The 23,114-nt window shown below is 40.3% G+C and overlaps 2 protein-coding genes across 2 annotated transcripts; one reads left to right on the forward strand and one right to left on the reverse strand.

Moving 5' to 3' along the window:
• Positions 1-22: 22 nt before the first annotated feature.
• LOC145784073 (uncharacterized) lies at positions 23-3,099 on the reverse strand. The gene is made up of 5 exons (XM_082595825.1): positions 3,066-3,099; positions 2,536-2,763; positions 1,319-1,449; positions 719-902; positions 23-273 (listed from the first exon to the last, which is right to left on the reverse strand). The coding sequence occupies exons 1-5, from the start codon at positions 3,097-3,099 to the stop codon at positions 68-70; spliced, it is 783 nt and encodes a 260-aa protein (XP_082451951.1). The 3' UTR covers positions 23-67.
• Positions 3,100-7,384: 4,285 nt separating this feature from the next.
• On the forward strand, positions 7,385-21,692 carry LOC145784368 (L-allo-threonine aldolase-like). The gene is made up of 6 exons (XM_082596174.1): positions 7,385-7,569; positions 15,666-15,838; positions 18,143-18,316; positions 19,025-19,162; positions 19,428-19,620; positions 20,196-21,692. The coding sequence occupies exons 1-6, from the start codon at positions 7,437-7,439 to the stop codon at positions 20,483-20,485; spliced, it is 1,101 nt and encodes a 366-aa protein (XP_082452300.1). The 5' UTR covers positions 7,385-7,436; the 3' UTR covers positions 20,486-21,692.
• Positions 21,693-23,114: the final 1,422 nt, after the last annotated feature.

Consider the following 23,114-nt stretch of genomic DNA (forward strand, 5'->3'; position numbering starts at 1 on the left):
TTCACCAGGCAAATGTCCACTTTTAATCATTCATGGCAATGGCAACTGTTTACTTTTCATGAATTGTTTAGTCATTCTCTTCAGATCCAATTGCTTCCACAGTGTCACTGCTGCTAGGACTACTGCAACTTGTATCTTCTGACTCTCTACTCTTCTTTCGCCTTGATTCTCTCCTCCCATCCCAATCGAGTGAGTTCTTTATTATGGTCTGCACGTAGGGTTTGATGTCATCAGTTTTCGAGAAGCTGTTTCCGTAAATCTCCTTCAGGGTTTCTGATTGATTACAAAAAAACTTTGATTAATATCTTGCAAGTTACAATTACCATTTTGCTATAATGTAATTCTCAGCACCGGTAGTTTAATAATTAAACAGTCGACACGAGTGGCGAAAAGGTGAAAGCATCAGTTTGCTGATCGAAAGGACCGTGGTTCCACGTCTAACCAGTTAACTCTTGTTTTGCTGTTGAGCAAGAAACTTGGACACAGCTAAATCGTTTCAGTGGTGGAGTGATAGGCAGCCTCTGGAATGAAGTCGGACCCAAAGTATTTGCTTGTCGTAGCGGCCCTGCTGCGACATAAACCTCAAACAGAAGATAACAAACATATTCTACAGAAACATATGAACTAAGTAATAATTAAAGAAAAGTGAAAGGACTATGCTGCAGGTCTCTTTTACTCATTACATTAAATTCATAAGCTAGACTGAAAACAACATCACCTTGTAAGTATGTGCTAATAATAGCATAGTCTTTCAAACTTTCCTTCCCTTTTACTTTCTTATCGGTCATTCCAGTCCAAGTAAACTGTTGAATCAGTTCGGTACTCATAAACGTTTTCATGAAATATTTGATGGTAAGTTGAAGAGTGGAGCACTTTACTCGGCTAGCAATCAGCGTCACATCCTACACAAAACGCACTTTTACTCAGATAATCTAGCAGTGGAAGGCACTGCAGCTATAATGAAGAGCGCAGCTAGAAAGAAAAAATGAGAGAGGAGGAGAACTTTTTCCTTATGTCGTAAACTGGTCATCGTCAGGATCTAAAAAAGTAACAGGCTTACTATTCGTTTAAAAGAGCTTTCTTGACATTTCTGGGCGTTACCCACACATGTAGAATTTTTCTAGACCTCAATTATTTTGATGGTCTGTTCAACTTTCTTGGGGTAGGTGGGGGGCGGGGAAAGCAAAAACGTCTCCCATTCCCGCCCCGGCTGTAGTGTGTAGCGAATTACAATCAACAGTGACTACGATGTCGGGGTTTAGAATTCAACTAGCTTAAGACAACGTAACTCCACCAGTACACTCAATATTTCACTTACCTTGACTTCATCGAGAAGTTTGTCCAGATCCAATAACGTCCTTGCCGGTTTGAACAATGTAATGTCACTATTTGGCAATATTTTGCCGACGTTCTCCAGCAGCAGATGTTTCACAGTGGCAACTTCTTTTTCTACTTTGTTGAATTGAGTTTTGTAGCTCAAACAGTTTATTCATCACTGTTGCATTAGTAGCTGGAACATGATCTATACTTCTGATGCGTTTTGGAGCTGGAGAAGCTGGCTTCACGAACAACCTGCACAAAACAAATAATACAGCAATTATGTCAATTCGCTTAGTGGCCACCAAACAGCTGCATATCCAGGGTTCCCACACATCTTTTATAAACAAATTCCCTACTTTGCAATATCAAAGTAAAAAAAATTCGCTATCTAGTTTCGATCTAAATTGCGCATTTAACAGTCCTTAATCAATGGAAATTCTGTGCTGCATTATTTCTAAACACAATCATGCACACTGCACAGGTTTAAATTGTATATCCTGACTCCATTACATTTGAACCAGTATGAAAAAAACAATAATGTAGAAGATTCCTGTTCAAACAAAAACTTTTTTATAAAAGACCCAAATTGAAACCGGTTTAATCCGGTTCATGTTGCAAGATTCTGTATCTACAATTTAGTCATCAAGGTTTTCCATAGTTTTCCAATATCAAGAGGGAGGTTTCAGAAAATTCCCGACCTTTTACCGGTCTGGAAAACGGGGTTTTCAAATTCCCTACTTTTCAGACTGTGTGGATCCCCTGCATAGTGCATATCACTTACGTTTTTGGTGAAGTTAATCGGCAGCTGTTTGTTTGTTTTAATGTAGGAGGAACAAATGTCTGCTTTTCTCGTGCAGCTGTCTCACTTTCTGTCTCAATCTCACTGTTTGATACTGAAGTAGAACAATATTCGGAGCTGGTATACAAGTCCCCCCCCCCCCCTTGGCAACTCATGACAAAGACAGGACTCAACCAAACATATAAGGTGAAACTACTTTATCTTTGCTTTACTGTTCACACACTTCAATCCACATGTTTTGGTCAATTCCTCTTTGTCATGAGTTGCCAAGGGGGGGAGGGGACTTGTATACCAGCTCCCAATATTCATACGCCTTCTAGCATCTTTCGTAGGTTCCCGTGGTAATGTAAAAACAAAAAATGTAAGTTTAAATCCACCAATGCAATCAACACACTAGAAATGAATGCAGAACATACCTGCTTGGCATATGATTCTAACATCACAGACTTCCCAGCATAAATCAGGTTCCACTTGTTGTTTTACAAGATCTTGAACATCACCACTGGGTGCTGGCCATCTACACTTATTATCACTAAGCAACCATTTTTTTGATATTATATCATTCCAGTATCTCCCCGATGTTTGCCACTCACACCAACAAAAGTTTTCATGGCTTATTTTACCTTGTTTACTTATGTGAAAACCTATAAACAAAAACAATTGGTGATAACGTTACAACAGTTCAATGGCAACAAATTTCTTTTTTAACAACAAAATTACACATTTGATGATACTGTCATCGAAAACCACTTTCTCATTCAGCTTTGAAACTAAATGTATACCTACCTTAGAAGAACTAAGTGGGTATTTAAAGAAATCTTTCACTTTTGTGTATTTCTGAACAATGTTCATTACACCTTACAATATCAACAACCTTGGCAATTACATCAATCATTTATCTTTATTGCAGAGTTTGCAAAAGAACCCACAACAATCACACCATTACCTTTTTTCTTAACACTATCTTCACCGTGGTCCATTCTACCTAACACCAAGCCTAGCAAACATGACCGCTACCCAGTGTTGCCAGATTTTAAAAAAAAAAAGAGCCCAAAAATGAGCCAAAGCAACTTAAAAGTAGCCCAATTTGCCGTCGCGACGTCGACGGTTGAGCAACGAAGGCGCAGGCTTTCTAGGGGGGTTTTTGGACATGCCCCCAAGAGTCATGGACAAAGCAACATCTTTGTCCATCATGCTGATTGTGTAGATACAAAATACATACATTATACAACATACAATAAGTACAATGTTCAATATTGAATCAAGCTTTGTTCAATAGAAAAAAACTTAGACGAGCCAATGCTATACAGACTTCATACAAATTCCTATTTTCAAATTCAAGATACAAATGGTTCCATAGTAGATGCTAATGCATAGCATAAGCCCGTCAACTCAGATGAACTAGGGTTACTAGGCTACTAAGAACCAACACCCAACAAAATTCTATCATCAACTGCTGAAGCTTCATTTTCATATATAGAGCTGTCATGCTTCCGCATTGATGACCGGGGATCAAACAGCATTTTTCCAATTGTTGCAGCAAAGTTCTGATCCTCACAATCGCTGACAAAAGTTGAAGACCGATACGATTTCGCAGTTTGGTTTTGATTGCAGAAACTCTCGAAAAGGCTCGCTCAACTACCGTAATGCATTGCTGATTGGTATAGGCTACATTGTTAGTGCCAATTGAGCAACTTCTCTAAATTTATACTCCCCTGCAGCATTTCTAAACTCGTACACCTTGGTACAAAAAATACAAGAATCTATCATTGTTTTTTAATCATATAAGGAAGACCAGTTTACATTCAGTAAGTTTTTCCACTGACATTCAATTTTTCCCACTTTAATTTATAGCTTAGACACCAATAAAAGCTTCAAAAATTATGGTACGGTACTAAACCAAGATCATAACTACCCTATAATTTCCGATCTTCGATACAAGTGCAATTTCGCTTTCGCCACTTGCCAGTCAGTCCTTTCATTCTCCCGGATGAAAATGAATACAGCATTGCTGTAACAACAGTCAATGCTGCTAATGGTCAGCAGTAAAATCAATCCTCAATTCCTCATGCCGAATCAAAAAAATAACGTCATTTTTTCCGTAATAAACCGAAACTTTACCAACATTTTCAAAGGCTGTTCGGATTCTACCAATTATTCAGTTCTGCCAACTCAAAATTCACTGTCAAACAACTTAAAATTCTGCCAAATTTAAGCGCCGTCTCGCGCCAAATCAGAGACTGAAAGTAGCCCAAAAAAGCGCAAGTCGCAAACCAACATTTTTTGGCGCCAAGCCCAACTAAAAGTAGCCCAATTGCAGATAAATCGCCCAATCTGACAACACTGCGGCGCTACCTCGCAGTCGCAGAAAACATGGAAGTAGCCGGTAGAAAGGTTGCCAACTGTTCTTCAAAAATATACGAGATCAAGAAAAAATATACCAAACTGGATACCAAAAAAAAGAGTGGTTAGAAGAATTAACGAAAACAACATTGCATTATGTTCAACAACATAATGCAATGTTGTTTTCGTTAATTCTTCATGTCATGATATTAATTCTTGAAGTCATGATGAAAATGTCAAAGAAAAAAATTATCTCCTTTCTTTAAGCAGTTGCGCCACTTTTCTTGCAGGCCAGAGGTGAATGCTTAAAAATACTAACTTTTTAGACAGTTCAAATATGTAGGCTACTAAAAATATACCAGTGTTTGAATATGTACCAAACTAAAAATTTACATACCGTACCAAGCCTGAAAAACATATATACTAGATTTTAGGAATTTGGTACAGTATGTAAATATACCAATTGGCAGCTCTGGCAAGTAGAAGCGCGCTCAGTTCAAGTGGTCACGTGAATTACGCAAGAAGCTTTGAATTGGTCAGCGTAACGCGTACGTAACGCGTCTTGATCGCGAAACTCTCATGCTGAAACGACTCTACGAGAAAGAAAAAAAGCAACAATTAAAACTTGATTGGGGCTTTCGAGAGAAAAACCGTTTTTCTCCAAATACATTCAGAAAATTGAATGAAGATTTTTTAGCATGCATGGTAGGCCTACATAGGCGGCATAGGCCTACCATAAAGCTCTAAACCAGGGGTTTCCAATCTGGGATAGGCAACATTATACCCTCAGTATTAGGCCTACATTTTCACTTTGCAAGGGGTACATTAAGTCTAGGAGATTCTTCCTACCCAGCTCTTCTTTTGTGAGTGTAATTGATTAAATTTGAGTGTGGCACGTTTTTCACATCAGTTTCTGTTCAGTTTCAGTCTATTTTTATTTCTGACCATCACAACGAAAAAAAACAAACAATATATGACAAACATAGTAGAGGTCTAGAAAAAGGTAGAAGCGACAAAACGCGGTCGCTATAACGTGCATGATACCAAAGCAGGACAATACTCTCAAAAATTTGGGGGTAGCCTACATGTAAACCTATAAAATTGGCCAAAGGGTAGGCCTACCGATGAAAAAAAAAAGTGTGGGAACCCCTGCTCTTGACCTAGGGATTCTGATAAACTGTTTAAGTTCACGTTTATCGTTTTTATGCCGAAGAAGGCAGCTTGGTCTGGTGGTTAGGGCGTGGGTGTTCGACTCCAACTCGATAGCCTGGGTGTTCGACTCCAACCAGTGCCACGTGCTCGACTTCAGCCAGCTCGTGATGATGTTTCTTTGGGCAAGAAACTTTACGACGATTGCCTCTACCCAGTGATGCATGTCTACCCAGCCTCTACTGGGTAGACATGTCTACCCAGCCCAGTCTACCCAGCCTCTACCCAGTGATGCTTGTATGACATTTAAATAATTTATGGTAACACATTGCAAATTTTTGTTAAATTAGGCAAAACTTTTGTGGTCCCTACAGCACCATAACTTTCGAGGTTGCACGACAGGAAGCAGCGAAAGACTGCAGCAGCCATCGAGACAGCTTCTTCTTGCGTTCATGCGACAAATGTCAAGCATCGGCAAATTATATTGAAACAAGATCGGCTGATGTGCAGTAAAAATGAAAAGAAAAATAAGAAGTTATTTGCTGCAGCAATAACCTACTCATAAGTTAGGCTATTTGCTGAAACAAGATAGGCTGATGTGCAGTAAAAATGAAATCAAAAAAGAAGTTATTTGCTGCAGCAATACTCAAGTGAAGTCCTTTGGTTTTATTCAGATATCAAAAAATGTCTTAGTAGCCTGTGAGAAAAACCAAAAAACACCTACACAAAAACTGTTAACAAGTTGTCAGAAGGCTACAATGCATAGCCTACCGCAAAATTTATTATCAGTGATGTCACATATCACGCATGATAGCGCTACAAACATCAGTGATGTCATATGCCACGCATGATTGCGTAACTGTTTTCGAGCAGTGGGTTACCTGGCCAACATGTTTGAAGTTTGGACATGGATTGAAGAATGAAAATGTTGATTGCAGTGCAGAGTTGCTTATTGACTAGGTATACTTAGCAGAGATGTTCACAGGATTTAAAAATTTTTGCAGCAAATCAAACTTTGAAAACCGGGTATAAAATTTCAAATTTAATTAGCCTATTCAAGAAACCAGATTTTACTCTTTTCATGTAGCCTATATACATGACATAAAGTGAACTGCAGACTCAGTGTGTACGAGTTCTTAATGACATTGCCTGGCATGGATTCCAAATCACATCATCATGTTATGTCAGGAGCAGCGCCCAGAGATGTTCACAGAATCATTGAAAATTGGCTGGATCAAGACAGGATTTTAATTTATAAATTGACATTTCCAGATGTTGACATTTCTGGTTTCTTTATGAAGATTGCAGAGTAGTCTTTCTCAGGTTTTGAGTAAGCACGGTTGCCAATTCTATTTTTTACGGAATTTGTTTCGTTTTGTTCCAGAGTTATGGAATTCTTTTTTGACGAGCAAAATTGATCTGTAGAAGTTCTCTAGTTTCAATACAAGGAACTTGTTTTATTGACTTAACTAAAGCAGTAGCCTATCTTCCATCAAACTTTACATAGCCTCCTGTTATAGACATGCAACCCAGGTATGCGTAATTTAGAGAAAACAATGAATTCAAGTAAAGGCTATCAAGGCAGTCTTTATTGTGAAGAACAGGAAAAAAATTAAACCAACAGAGCCTGTGACAAACAGTTGCTTCAAGAGACTGGGCCTCGTTAAAGGTGCACTCATTCTTACCGATTTTGCTAATAAATGCTTAATCTTGTACTAGCACTCTGGCCTTGTTCTACTAGCATGTAAATTCTATTGTGTTGGCAGTCCTGTTTGCATCAGAAATTGTTTAATTTTGATACACGTTGTACGATTGTTTTTTCTTCATGATGAGTAAGAAAGTCCATAGCGTTGACTTGAGGAGTGATACTCAGACTAAACCAACAAAAGAAATGAGACAAGCAATGGCAAATGCTGAAGTTGGCGATGACGTTTATGGAGAAGATCCTACTGTTAATGGTAAGGATGCACTGTAGCAATGTCACCTACTGTATACATACTATCGAGGGGTATTTACAATGCTCAAGTCTTGGTGTTTGTAATTAATGTATTTACTTTTTTTTGCCATCTTTGTAACAAGGTGAAGCTGAATCTTGCACGTTTGTTTTGTTTAATTTCATTGATTGTACGATTCAACTATGACAATTTCTCTTTTGTTGACTACGATTCATAATTTGTAAAAATCAGTGACATGCGGTGAGGTTCCTAGATGGTGAGGCACTAATTTTTTCAAGTCACTTTTACAATAAAATTTTTTAACAACAAAAACGGTATCATGGGGATATTTCAAAAATAAAATTTGGTAACGGACAGACACTGGAATGGCCATGAAGGTATATACCTCCATGTGACATTTTCCTATTTGTGGTACGTAAGCACCAAAAATAGTACTACTGCCATTCTTGCCAAAGTGCTCTAACTGCAAGCAGTGAGCTTTGCACAATGCACAGCACGGTGCCCCCAGTAAAGTGCTCAATCGGCGTAAGCCAAGAGCGTCAATAACTAACACAGAGCTAATTTATTTTATAATGTTTCATATTTATATGACTTCTCCAGATACATTGAAATTAGAAGAATAGAATAAAACAAAAGTCATTTACACCCTGTACCATTCTAAGTGAAATTTTAGTGAAAATTTGCTTGTAAGCAGATGGAGATTTCAGAAATTAAGAAAAAGTTTGTCTGTAATGATAAAAACAAAGTAAGGTTAAATATTTGCTGTAGAGACATTACCCTAACATTTGCACCGGGTCTGCTACTATTCGGCGAGTCCGATTCGACTAGTCCGATTCGGCGAGTTCCCTATTCGGCGAGAGCTCTTTTCGGCGAGTGCCCTATTCGGCGAGGTTTTGAAATTTTTGAAAGGAAATTATCGGGTACCGTAGCCTAATTATAATTGCCGTTTTTACATCGTTTTAACGTCGCTAAACGTTGAAATCGTGAAGAAAGGAATAAAAAGAAAGTGTTTGAACTATTGAATTAAAATTCGTCATGTCAGTTCGGTTGTTTTTATTTCTGACCATCATATAAAAAACAATACACGTCAACATATCAAAGGTAGAAGCGACAAAACGCGAACGTTAAAACGTGTTTGAATTCGTCATGTCAGTTCAGTTGTTTTTCTTTCTGATCATGATATCAAAAACAATACGTCAACATAGCAAAGGTGTAGAAAAAGGTAGAAGCGACAAAACGCGAACGTTAAAACGTGCTTGTGACCGAAGTAAGTTATTGAGTTGAAAGAAATTTGGCACGGTCGCAACACTTTCAGAAAAATTTAAGATATGAAGGAAAAATAAAACAAAGAAAATGTTACAAAAAATAAATAAAATAGATCATGTTTATGTCTATAAGTTAGTACTTTTGAATAGTTAAAATGATTAGTTTGGACCAACAAATGTGTGGCCTACAGCTTGGATTGAAAGGAAATTATCGGGTACCGTAGCCTAGTTATCCAGACCAGCAAAAAATTGTTCCAAGAACACAGTTCATTTTTACATTGTAGTAACAGAATGAAAAGGCTAAACAAATGTGTGGCCTATCGTGTTAACGTCGCTAAACGTTGAAATCGTGTAGAAAAGGGAGCTTTTGCTGACTAGGATACTTTGAAACTGAAAAACATTCACAGAAGCCCTACGATTTGTTCCAAGAACCCATTTAGCATAACATTTCATTTGTACATTGATTCAACGTCTGAATACATTATCTTAAAAATGCAACGTATCGTAGGGCTTCTGTGAATGTTTCTCAGTTTCAACGTATCCTAGTCAGCAAAAGCACCCTTTTCTACACGATTTCAACGTTTAGCGACGTTAAAACGATAGGCCACACATTTGGTTAGCCTTTTCATTCTATTACTACAATGTAAAAATGAACTGTTAGGCTAACTGGGTTCTTGGAACAAATTTTTGCTGGTCGGTATAACTAGGCTACGGTAGCCTACCCGATAATTTCCTTTCAATCTAAGCTGTAGGAGTGTAGGTCACACATTTGTTGATCCAAACTAATCATTTTAACCATAGGCGCCTAAGCCGTGGGGGCCAGGCCGCCACGCATATTTCCGCGTGGGAGCAACTTTTTATGCGGCATTGATACATAAAACATTAGATGAACTAGCGATCGGCAGCAGGAAAACATTTTTAAATACAAACCGCAACAGCTTCGCAGTAAATAATCACTAGAACGAGTAGCGATGCTACAATCCCACCCCAGACAAAAAAATCTGTCATTTTTACGTTGATTTAACGTCTGCGGACGTTGAATCAATGTAAAAATGACTGATTTTGCTGCCTGTGACATAGCAAAAATCTACCATTTTGCGTCGATTCAATGTCATCAGATGTTGAATGCACCCAAAAACAACATAATTTGCTACGTTGACGCAGCGTGCGTTTAACTAAATGCACTTGCAAACAGCCTCCTGTCGCTTTCGAAAGTCGAAACCTCTGCAGAGAGTTGTCGCGGCTGTGAATCGGTTGCTGTGAAAATGAACTTGAAGTCTCGGCCCGAGGTAACCACTAACCAACGTAACAAGGGCTGGTACAAACCGCATTGCGCACAGTCGCACAAGCAGCATAATCAACACAACAACGGACTCGCGCAAACTGCATGGCGCACACACGTCCGTTGCCATAGAAACCCGATCAAAGGCGGGGAATATGCGCATCTTTTGTTTCATCTGCAACACGAAAACGGGCGTATTACAGCGAATTGAAACTTGAAAGCAGGTCAGCCATAAGTTGCGATATTGTAGTGAAAAGGGAGCAATGTCAAGTCGAAAACTTAATCAAACGTCTCTCTGTAGCTATTTTTCAAGGGCTGTTTACGGATGTCAGCAACTTTTAAATTTATTAAAGGTGACGTGCTGTTGAATTGATGTAAACATGAATGATTTTGCTTTCAACAGGTATATTTTCAAGCATATGATCAAGTTAGTATTTTCATTCCATTTACAGTATACCTTTTAGTAAACCTTTTCGTCTCTTGTTTCATGCTAATAAATCTGTTGCTAAACTTTATGTTGCGCTTAGCTTAAAGAGTCGCAGTCCATCAACCGCTAGCCAACGCAGACGCATAGCATGTGTTTTGGTCGAGCTTTGTTTATAATAATTAACGGTAGGTCGAACGTAGCGATAACTCCGAGTGTGGCAATAAAAGCAATCCTAGTGTGACGACATAATTACGTCATCCATCTGCGTGACATTTCGCTGAATTTACGTTGCTGCTGATGAAACACGCTTTCGCCCCCACGGCCAAAAAAATAGTTAGGCGCCTATGATTTTAACTATTCAAAAGTACTAACTTATAGACATAAACATTATTTTTTTTGTAACATTTTCTTTGTTTTATTTTTCCTTCATATCTTAAATTTTTTTGAAGGTGATGCAACCTTGCCAAATTTCTTTCAACTCAATAACTTACTTCGGTCACAAGCACGTTTTAACGTTCGCGTTTTGTCGCTTCTACCTTTTTCTACACCTTTGCTATTTTGACGTGAATTGTCGCTTCTACCTTTGCTATGTTGACGTGTATTGTTTTTCATATGATGGTCAGAAATAAAAACAACTGAACTGACATGACGAATTTTAATTTAATTAATAGTTCAAACATTTTCTTTTCATTCCTTTCTGCACGATTTCAACGTTTAGCGACGTTAAAACGATGTAAAAACGGCAATTGCAATTAGGCTACGGTACCCGATAATTTCCTTTTAAAAATTTCAAAAACTCGCCGAATAGGGCACTCGCCGAAAAGGGCTCTCGCCGAAAAGGGCTCTCGCCGAATAGGGAACTCGCCGAATCGGACTAGTCGAATCGGACTCGCCGAATCGGACTCGCCGAAACGGGCCATTCCGATTTGAACCTACTCAGACTTAACTGCGTTACAATTTTATTTTTTCTTCCTCTGTCACACAATTTTGAAATATGCCCCCTGATCAAAAAAATTAGCAGCATGCTTTCACATTTATTAAAAATAAATCCATGCGCCTATCCTTTTGGACTAAAACATCTGTGACTTTGTTGTAGAGACCCTTCTTTGGTCCAAACATTATCACTGGATGTTGAAAACAAGAGACAGGGAAAGCAGAAAAGGCGATTTTTAAAGCATAGCCACACAGCCACTTCTTTTTTGAGTTCCAATCTCTTTGAAAGCAGCGAGTTATTTTTTTTTGTTCAGTCGTCTGATGCAAACCTTATAAATTTGGGCACAGGTCTTCCTTTATTATTTTGTGACTTCAACTTTGGATTGAAAGTTTAGTTTTTACTAATCTCTCAGATTTGATACTAAATCTTCCTCCATTTTAGTTAAATTTTATAAGAAACAATCCTTAACACTGCAAGAAGTCACATACACGTACTATGCGGGCATTCCAGCTTGACGAAAAAGGTTTTATAGCTGTGACGTCACATTTGAGGCATGCCTCAAATCGTAGCTAAATCGTTCATGATGATTTCAGGGCGACTTTGCGAAAGAAAAAGGCACGCATAATGCAGTGTATGGAAGTTTTCTGATATGAAGTGAGGCACAGCTTGGCGCTGCCTCTCCTCGCCTATTTTAACGATTTTGACCACGTGAACGCTCGATATGAATATCGCCACAGAAACAGAAAAAATTAAAGCACAGTTTGGGTGTAGAAACGTAAAATTTGGGGGAAAGGGGGTACGACTAAAGCAATTCACACAAATTAAAGCACCTAAAAACGTGCAATATTTACTACTTTTTAACAAATAATATTTATTCTGTGATAACCATTTCTTTGACATGACTTTTGCTTTGACAGATGTTGGCAGGTGAGGCAGTGCCTTACCTGCCTCCCTTGACTGCACGTTAGGGTGGCCAAAAAAAATGGAAATTTTTTATTTTTGTTTGCACACCCTCTCATTTGAGGAGGATTCATGAAAAAATGACACTGTGAAAATTTGAAGTGAATCCCACAAGAGGAAGTGCTCTCCCACCGACCTCTAAATTTGCTTTCTTGGGCATAATTCATCAAAATTCCTTGAATATGTGACGTAATTCTTTTTTGACTTATCTACATTGCAGTTGCAGCATTTTTGTGTTAACCATTGTTTTACTCTGAATTTATGATATAATAAGTGTTTCCACATGCAGAAAAACATAAATAATGCACAAAATAGATCACATTAACAAGCGTTTGGTATGAAATTAAATGCACTGAACTTTAGCGAAAACCGTATAAAAGTACGTTCACCAGTCACGATCGCAACGCTTCAGGTGACAACACATTGCCCAGAAAAAGCAAAAGAAATGTTTGTAAAGAGTCAAGCCATTGATTTTATTTAATGGAGCTGTTGGCATGTTGGCTTTTGCTTGCACTTGTTGGAAGCAGCTTTCTGTGGTGCTCGATCACCTGATAGAGGAGCTGGCGCTGTTGTTCATTTTCCGTAAGGACTTCATTGAAGTCAGTAGCTAATTTGACTGCCCAGTGCCCGCTCTGCACAATCATTGACGACTTTGAGATCATGGCATGCAAGAAATAGCAGCCTTCGATTAAATGCCTGCTGCATGACGGTGATAGCTCCAGTGTGGATTCCCGTATTGCTTGATGTCGTGTCAAAACAAAGTGCAGCTAAGTGCTCTGCTACAACTCGTGTATGAATTCCACTACTTTTTGGCCCATTAGTGATCCCGTTCCAATAGGCAGCTTCGGAATGCCAAGCGGTATCTCAACATGCATACCAGAAACTACAATGGCCAAAGATTCGGACTTTGTGCCATTGGCATTAGTCAAATGTTTACCATGAAAATGAACAAGTGGAACTGTAGCTGTTAGTTTAAATTTTTGCAGCACTGCAGCTGCCAGGCTTTCACATGAGGTGTTTCGAGCATTCATGACAGAGGAATGTGACATTGTCAATTCATTTATATATATCAATTCCAGCTGCAGCAAGAGCAGGAGTGACGATCATCATTGCTTGACGACTTGATGTTATAGTTCTGTTCAGTGCTGCATTAAACAGTGGATTATCGATAATGCAGCGTTTTGGTAATAACTGCTCCTACTGGGTTTTCTTTTGTTTTGGTGTTATTTGGATTTACGGTGCAAACAGTGGGTCACTGGAAGAATCTTCATCATCTGCTAATCATTTTCAGATGAGAAAGCAGCAGCACTTGATGGTACTGGATCAATGCGATTTCTGTTGCGTCTCTGTTCATCATCTTTGCGCTTTCTATACTTTGCAGCTGCTTTGCGATGCATTGGGTCCTCTGTTGTCATCAGTATCTGTCATGCACCACCTTGGTCTATCAGAAACTGGCAGTCTTTTGGTATTGTTATGCGGCATTCCCAGTTAGCATGTGCAATATCAAATAATGCACTTAAGCTCTGGGTGAAGTCAGCTTCTGAGGTCAGCTGGGAAGCTGAATTTCGCCTCCCATTGTGCTTTGATTCTCCTATATGCTCTTGATGGATGCGTTTTAGTTTGGTAACAACGTGAGTCTTTGCAGTGGTAGCGATATTAGCTTTCACTCACAAGAACTGTACTGCAAGCAAGTGGCAGTGTAACCTTATTGATCTTCATCTCGTAGAACCACACCCCATACAGGCAGCTGACATAGCCCCTCAAGGGAGTCAACACTAGAGAGTGGGTGTCCATTTGTTGACTCTCTTGAGGGCCATGCCAGCTGCCTGTATGGGGTGTGGTTCTTCGCCGTCTACTACGAGATGAAGGTCAATAAGATTACACTGCCACTTGCATGCAGCACAGTTGTAGATGAAGTAATATTAACTACTACCATCTATGCCACTTTTTGGTTTGCAGCACCATCAATATCTGCCCCTACAAATGACCTAGCAATGTTACAGCTCACAGAGGATTATAAAGAGGTTGACAATGCAATTTCTCAAGTGGCAGAAAAAAGTTGAGGTTGCGCTTGTGGTACATCAGTGAGGATCTTGCTGCACTGCCTTTATTCAGTGATAATAACACAGATGATGAAAAGAAGGCAATCGTTAATGCTCTTAAGAAAGACCCATTTCCCGAAGATGTTCGTCGTGTTGCCCCAAACAAAATTGTCAAGTTTTAACGTCTCTCTTTGGCACAGTTTGTAACACAGCGTTCACTTAACCTTTTCGAGTCACTGCTTCTGTTGACACATGGCGTGATCGTGATGATTATAAAGAAGCATGCAAAGTTTGGCGTCATCTCAAAGCCGTCAATGATTGTGCAGAGCGGGCAGTCAAATTAGCTACTGACTTCAATGAAGTCCATACAAAAAATGAACAACAGCGCCAGCTCCTCTAGCAAGTGGTCAAGCACCACAGAAAGCTGCTTCCAACAAGTGCAATAAAGTCAACCAATGGCTTGACTCTTTACAAACATTTCTTTTGCAATTTCTGGGCAATGTGTTGTCACCTGAAGCGTTGCGATCGTGACTGGTGAACGTACTTTTATGCGGTTTTAGCTAAAGTTTAGTGCATTTTATTTCATACCAAACGCTTGTTAATGTGATCTATTTTGTGTATTATTTCTGTTTTTCTGCATGTGGAAACACTTATTATATCATAAATTCAGAGTAAAACAATGGTTTACACAAAAATGCTGCAACTGCAATGTAGATAAGTCAAAAAAGAATTACGTCACATATTCAAGGAATTTTGACGAATTATGCCAAAGAAAGCAAACTTTGAGGTCGGTGGGAGAGCACTTCTTCTTGTCGGATTCACTTCAAATTTTCACAGTGTCATTTTTTTAAGAATCCTCCTCAAATGAGAGGGTGTGCAAACAAAAATAAAAAATTTCCATTTTTTTTGGCCACCCTACTGCACGTCCCTGGTAAAAATATGTCTGCTTGTATTTTCATGTTTTTTCTAAAAATCTCATAAGACAATAAATAAATAGTCACCTTCAAAATTGGGTACCGGTACTGGAGTCAAGAGTGGCATTTTTTAGATTGAAAAGTTTCTAATCTTGCAGATAGCTTTTGTTTTTTTGCGGATAGATAATGTGGACTTGATTACTGGTAGGTCACAGGTTTGTATTTTATATGCAAACTGCACCTGTGAGAGTTTTGAAATGCAAGTGTTTATATAGAACTTCAGGCTATGGCAGCTGAATTATTTGGCAAAGATGATGCTCTTTTTGTGCCAACTGGAACGATGGGGAATCTGATTAGTATGTTGTGTCATTGCTGGGAGCGAGGGTCAGAGGTTATATTAGGAGACCAGTCCCACATCTATCGCTGGGAACAAGGAGGAATGGCCCAGGTTGGTGCGTATTATTTTTAAAGCTATGGTTCAATAGTTTAAACAAATCTCTGTGTTTTCATATTTAGATTTGGGGTAGGTATCACTAAATCTTTTTCAATCTTTTGGCGATTACCAAAATGTTTACTTACATACAGTGGCGCGGGAATTATTTTTCTCTAGGGGGGGGGCTGAAGCTGCCGTAGTGTGAGCTTCTGGGGGGCTTCGCCCCCCAGACCCCCCTTATGTGGGAGAATGTTTAAAACTGGTAGTAACTTTTATAGGTCCTTCCTGTGTGTAAAACGACGCCAAAACACACACATTGTAAGTTGTAAGAAACGAAGAACGGCAACTACAAAGCAGCTGCTCAGGAAATTAAAAAGAAAACGAACAAATTAGAAAGTGATATGAAAACGACAGTTTGTGGAAATGAGTTCTCACACGCTTCCGAAGATTGCTTTTCGCTCAGGTTTTTCTCTATATGAACTGTGTCATGAGTTTTTTGACATCGACAGTGTTCAAAATGTTTTGGTGGACATACATCAACGCAAGATGAGTAAGTCTTAGTGTCATTGAGCTTCTCAACCACGTTTTCAGGCGTCTTAGAGCAGAAAAAGAACGTTTTGATGATGCAGCTGAAACCGGAAGGCAAAGGCAGAGCTCCACGAATTTTCACGTTTCTATGAAAAGATCTAGTGTTGGAGGGTTTAGTTGCGATAGTATCTCAGCAACCTTTTGAACGGAGTTTGCGGTTTTTCCACTTATACAACATCGCTGAGCAAGGTAAGTTCGTTTTTAGGCGATCTTTTCTGATGGCATCGGGTAAGCTGATCTCAGTATCAGATCCTTCTTCGCCGTTTGCACAGCTCAGAAGGGCCTTTTCTCTGTTGGCTGCTGTAAGCAGATCCACCTGGTCGAATCTTCGATCAAGCTCAGCTCGAACCAAATCAAGGGCTTCGATGTATTGCCGTTTCCACGCGCCTTCTCTCGCAGACGACAAAGCATTCCGATTCCTCTATGTTTCAAAATTTTGCTGGAGTTTTGCTCACTCGGGGATTCTTTGGCGTCTTTAGGTTATTGGCAGACGCAAAGACGTTCGCTGCTTCCACAAGCATGGAAACGGATTAATCTTTTCTGAGATGCTTGATCCGTTCGCGGAGAATGGGGATTGATTCCAAAGCTGAATAAGCGGAGATCTTCTTGTTTTGGAGCTGTCCAGCGACGGCTTCTGCAGGCTGAAAAACTTCACCTCTGCAGGTAATCGCAAAATAAAGCCGCATCGTGAGTGCCTATTTTACCAAGCTGAATATCTTTGCACGTGCGTCTCCTTCCATTGCACTATCTTCTGTCATGTCGGTCAGACATTGCAACAGGGTAGGGTAGCACTTAACAACACGAGCGAGTGCAGAAGCACGAACACACCAACGAGTAGGAAACAAACCCAGCAAATTGCAGGCAACTTCATCGGAACCAAAAAAGACATGAATAAAGATTTACCTTTAGAAGATACGATTCACGAATTACAACTGCAACACCTTGAACGAAGTTTAAGGCATCGGCAATAAGCTTCACCTCCTTTACAACGTCTGGAAAAATCAAATCGAGAGCATGATTACTGCAGTGAATGTATAACGATCGAGGGCATAATGCTTTAAGTTTGGCCCGCACTCCGTTATAACAACCAGATCTCTTGCTGTTCTATGCTGTAAGTGTAAAGTGAATATTGCAGAATGATGTCCAATAAACGATGGAACGCCGTGTTAGTAAGGAGGGTGGCTGGAACCGCTACTGCGAGGTATAGCTCCTTGTGATTGACGACTCTTTATTGCGAATGATGAGCGCGATCACACGTAATAGGAATTCGATTCATCGTAGCAATTATTGCTCGAATAGTTTTCTGAAAATATGTTATGTACCTTAAATTGCCAGAATTTTCTAGGGGGGCTGAAGCAATTATCAAAAATTCCAGGGGGGCTGAATTAGCTCTAGGGGGGGCTGAAGCCCCTTGAGCACCCCTACTTCCCGCGCCCTTGCTTACATAGGCATAGCGATGGGTAAAAATGTTTTTTTAATCGTTTGTTTTTACATTTTTGTACGTTTTGTTTTTTTATACCATTTCCAGTAGTTTTGTACTTTTTTCAACTAACAAATTAGAAGAGGGTTTCGCACACTTCCTCTAATAGTATGAAACTTTATGAAAATTAAAAAAAGGTAACACCAAAGACAAAGTGCATAAATTTGTAAGCGATAGTTTACCTTTGCATGACCCACCTTGTTATGGTTTACCGTTACTCTCATCAGTGAAGTGCCTGTATAATCTTGCAGCTTGGATCTATTGTTCTAAAACCAATCCCTAATCTACCTGACGGGACTTTCAGGTTGAGTGATTTACGCAAAGCCTACAACAGCGGGTCTGATCCTCACTGCGCAAAGTCAACAGTGATTGCCATTGAGAACACCATGAATGGAAATGTCTTGCCGATGAGCTTCATCTCTAATGTGAGCACAATCTTTGCAAGAATCTATCAAATCAAACATTTAAGTAAATTGAATCACTATTATCAAAGTAACCTTTACAGCCTGTTTCACCCTTTGTGAGATCGTCAGAAAGTGTTTATTCAAATTGTATATTTAGAATTCAAAGACTTGAATGCACTTTGACAAACAAAGTTGTTACATGAACGTCCTTGCCTTCGTACGGGCCTTTGATGCCGAATATCCATTATTTTACCAGCTCCATGGTGATGTTTTCTGAACTCCATTGAGCCTGAAATTTCCATTAATCGATAACTTTTCTGAACCGGCACACTTGTGATTATTGGGATTGATGGCTTGAAATTTCCTTTTAGTTTTATTATTAAAATCCTGCCTCCTTTAAACTATGTATATATACCGCTTGCAAGGCAATGCAATGTTGTGCCACTGAGCTATTTACATTTCTCATTTTCTCACACATTATCGATTACAATATTGAATATTTATTGGTTGCGCCACTTTTGCTTAACCCCCTAGGGCCTAGGCCATTTCCCAAGTTTGTTTCAAGGTTTTCCCAATTTCGTGCTGCAACAGCACCATGTTGTTTTTTGTTTCAAGAAAAAAAAAGTTTACCGATATATGATAACACGATGTCTTATGTGGCGGTCCTGATAAGTTAGACCTTCCTTGTTTTTTCGTTATTTTTTAATCTGATTGGTTGATTCTTTGCAGCTCCGGGAACTTGCCAACGAGCTCGATCTCCCGGTGCATCTGGACGGCGCCAGGGTCTTCAATGCTGCCACTGCTCTGAACATCTCGGTGAAAGAGATAGCGGACCATGTTGACACGCTCAGTGTTTGCCTCTCCAAGGTCTGTGTGTAAGTTCTGAACTACGTATTACGAGAAACGAAAAGCAATGTTAGCATTAACAAGACTACGGCTACACATATGAGTTTATTTTGCACGTCTGGTAAACCATTCTTGACATGTTGAGGTTAGGCATCAATGTAGAGGTGATTTGAAAGTTCTATTAGCCATTTGGAACACATTGATACTTCAGCTGCGCGCGCAAACAACTCACCGTCGTGCCAACTTGCACTGTTTGCTTATTTATTGTCGCTCATTCTTCCCTCAGGGTCTTGGGGCTCCGGTTGGCTCGTTGATATTAGGCTCAAAAGAGTTTATCAAGCGTGCCCGTCGGGTTAGAAAGTGCGTTGGTGGGGGAATGAGGCAGGCCGGTATCTTGGCCGCTGCTGGTATCCTGGCCATCACCGACATGGCCAAACGGCTCCATGTGGACCATGAGAACGCCTTGAGGTTTGCAATAGGTGAGATACTTGGATGACAATGATGAACGTACCGTTGAGATAACTTTATCTACACAACAGGATTTATGCTGAAGGTTTTTCAGAGTTTAGTGCAGTTATGTGTTTAACTTAACGAAATCACAATTGTTACCATTGTATTGCCAACTTAGTGCAATAAATGCACGAATGCACATTTTGTATTCCGAACCTTTCGGCGGAAGTTTGTGTCTAATTTTAATTAATTGCCTGGTAAATGAATTGTGTCGCCAGATCCACTTCTGGCATGTAGGTGTTGACGTCACATAGGATGAGCTCTCAATTAGTTTTGGATTTTTATTGAATGAAAATATTTTAAAAGTTTTTAAATTCATGATTTGGTGTTTGGTTTGTTTATATCAATGCCCCATGAGCCTGTTGTGGAGCTTAGCAAATATGATGTTGTAAAGAAGCCAACGTCCTAAACAGGCTGGGTAAATTATAGCAAATTGTGAATAGGTAAAGAAATTTTATGTTATATCTTCGTAACCCGTTTAGCATTCAATTTAGAAGGAAATGCTCCGCTTCCACAAAACATTGACTAAAAATATCTTTCTCAGCCGTGCAGGACATTGGACCGGATGTTTTCGAGCTGAGTCTCTCCAGTGTCCAGACGAACATGGTCGTATTTGAGGTCAATGAAAAGTTATTCGGAAGAAATGGGGCTGAGGAGTTATGCAAACGGATGGAAACATCCACCAAAGACGCCCCATCTTCCATCTTAATGTTGTTCATGTCTCCGACAACCGTTAGGGCGGTCTTTCATTTTGACGTCACACAAACTGACGTAGCAGCAGCCATCGACAAACTTCGACTTGTCGTGGACCGGGCGGGAGGCAAGTCAGCATAGTGACGAAACGTTGAATAAGAATTGTGTCGTCATATATACGGCTCGTATTATCCAGCGGCTCGGTTTAAGTAGTTTTATAGTTCTTTATTTGTGTCTGTTTTCTAATGAATTACATCACTGCCATTAGTTGATATGTAGGTTGGCCGAGTTGTTGCAGTAGCAAGTTAGTTTGCTTGCTATTTTTATTTCATGCTCTTTGAACTCTTCAACAAAATCTCACCATTATTGCTTCACATCCAATCTCAGCTGCAAGTCACATTTGTTTGGACCGCATGTGTGCCCTTTTAGCGCCCCTTTGTGGCGATGTTTCCCAGGGGCTAAATGAGAGTTGCTATTATTTAGTCTCATATTCACATGTTTGTGCGCACAGACCTGCTTCATTTGATGGAAACAAGGTGGTACAACTATGAATTGAGTAGCGAAGTCTGTGCTCTTATTGTTAATCTTGTGATCCTCCCTTTCCAATTTATATCTCAGCCTCCATAAAGAGTTTGTTGAAAGTAATCAGATATTTTCGTGTTGCAACCTGGAACTACAGAGAAGGGGACTTCTGATTCAAAAAAGGCACAGGCCTCACTATTACGGGTACTCTGCACAAAATTGGGTATATGGTGAGGAAAAATACGCAAACACAAATAACCCCCCCCCCCCCCCTTTTGGCACGCGTGTGACGTCAAAATATGATCTTATCCTTTTGCTATGCCACCGGCAGCACTATTTTACAGGAATATTTATACCCACATTTTTGTTGAACATGCTCTCAGAATGCCCCAAATTCAAAGTAAATTTTCACGGGGAGGCCCCTCAGACCCCCCGCCGTTGAGTGTCGTCTTAGGCGAACACGCCGTCGGGCTTCACCCGCCGGCCGTCAAACTCCCCCCCCCCCCCTTTCAAAATTCCTGGCTACGTCACTGGACTACATGACTTCACCTCCAGTCTTCAACTAGCAAACCAATACCGAACACGCCCTAAGAAGTTTGCGCATGCGCACAACCACCCTCTTAAAGCCCAATAACAGAAGCAAAATTTGTTCAGTCGGAATTCCCCTTCTCTGTAGTCCCGGGTTGCAACACTCTACCCAGCATTCGCACGATGCAGATTGTTATGCGCAAATATAACCGGAAGTAACTTGCCTGGAAACTTTCTTGTTGGTTTATTTTTACGATCAATCCACACATTGTTTGCGAAATGATTCTAGAGCAGTTGTTTAATCCGCATCGTTAGGCCTATACGTTTTTTGGCACTGCGTTTTATTTAGCAAATCAATTTGAATTAGCCTAACCTGAGAGGATTATTTGTGCTTACGTCGTCGTCGTGAGAGTCTTTGGTCTATCATCCTTCTAGCACCCCAGATTCACGATGTTCCCGGACTACATTGGAAGGCTACTAGAGAGCAACCAGTCTTTGGTTTCATCATCCATGACACGCAGACCTTCCACTTCGTTAGGTGGCTTGAAGATGATACAGTCATTGATGATGTGGTCTGCGGTTTGTTTCTCGGCATCACAGGAGGAGGAAGAGGCCATTCTCCATTGGTGCATGGTTGAGCGGAAAAGCCCGTATGAAGACAGCACCTATGCCTGTCTTTATAGTGTCGGCATCGGAGATGAACTAATGGAGTCTGGTGGTACTTGACTTTCGTTCAGAAGTCTATTTTTAGTCCGCCCAAGTAGCCACAGAGATGTTTCGTTCATCAGCTTCGTTGATCACAAGTTGAGCGGCTGGCACGAATGAGTATCTTGATTGTAGTCGACGTGGGTGCTCGTTTGGGAAAGCAGAGATCTTGTAGTGGAGAAGATGGTTAGGCTCCAGTGACCAAGAGACAGAGTGGCTTCTTTGCGACGAAGATCAGCCGGTTGGATGCCAGCGAGAATGGGGAGATAGTCCTATGGTGTGGGACGCAGGCGTCCGATCACTGTTGATGGCAGTGAGCACTACGGCACCAGACAGGTGCAAGGTACTCCGCTGAACAGAAGACAAGGGCTAAGGCTGCTATACGCAAAGTTTCAGTCCTCGCCCCCAGCTGGAGCCTGCCAGGCGCTTGAGTAGCGCAGCGCGGGTGTCAGTTTCTTGCGCAATGACACCAAATTGTGGCAGTATGTGAGCGATCTCTCTAGTGTCACCCTAAGATACCTTGGTTCGGGGCAGAAGGTCAGAAGTTTTCCATTGTTCTGGACATGTAGCTTACGATCAACTTCCCGATTGTGTCGGTGGAAAGCTGCTGCCACAGTTTTTGTTTCCCTTAGTTTCAGTCGCCAGTTCTGGAGATAAGCTGAGAGGGTTTTCATGTCCTAGCTCAAGGTGTTTTCCAGATTTTCCCACGACTTATGCCTATGTAGGCCTAATTTATGCTTAGGCTACAACGCAGCAAGTTGAAGTTATTATGATAAAAGCGAATGTTGAAAGTGACGATGTTCACAAAATGGACAAACCATGATTTGGACACGTTTTGTAAATCAAATCATTTTTTTAGTATCATCCTATGCAAGAAGGTGGTAATTTTTTGGGGCTGTGCTGACTACAGACACCTACACAGTAGCCTACCTCATGAACTAGATTCAGGCATGTCTTAAACCTTCAGGGTTTTGTCACCTTTTCCTGTTCATTGACGTGCTGGTATATCGACTAC

This window comes from Aplidium turbinatum, chromosome 15 (assembly GCF_918807975.1).
Source record: "Aplidium turbinatum chromosome 15, kaAplTurb1.1, whole genome shotgun sequence".
In the NCBI taxonomy this organism is placed as follows: Eukaryota; Metazoa; Chordata; class Ascidiacea; order Aplousobranchia; family Polyclinidae; genus Aplidium; species Aplidium turbinatum.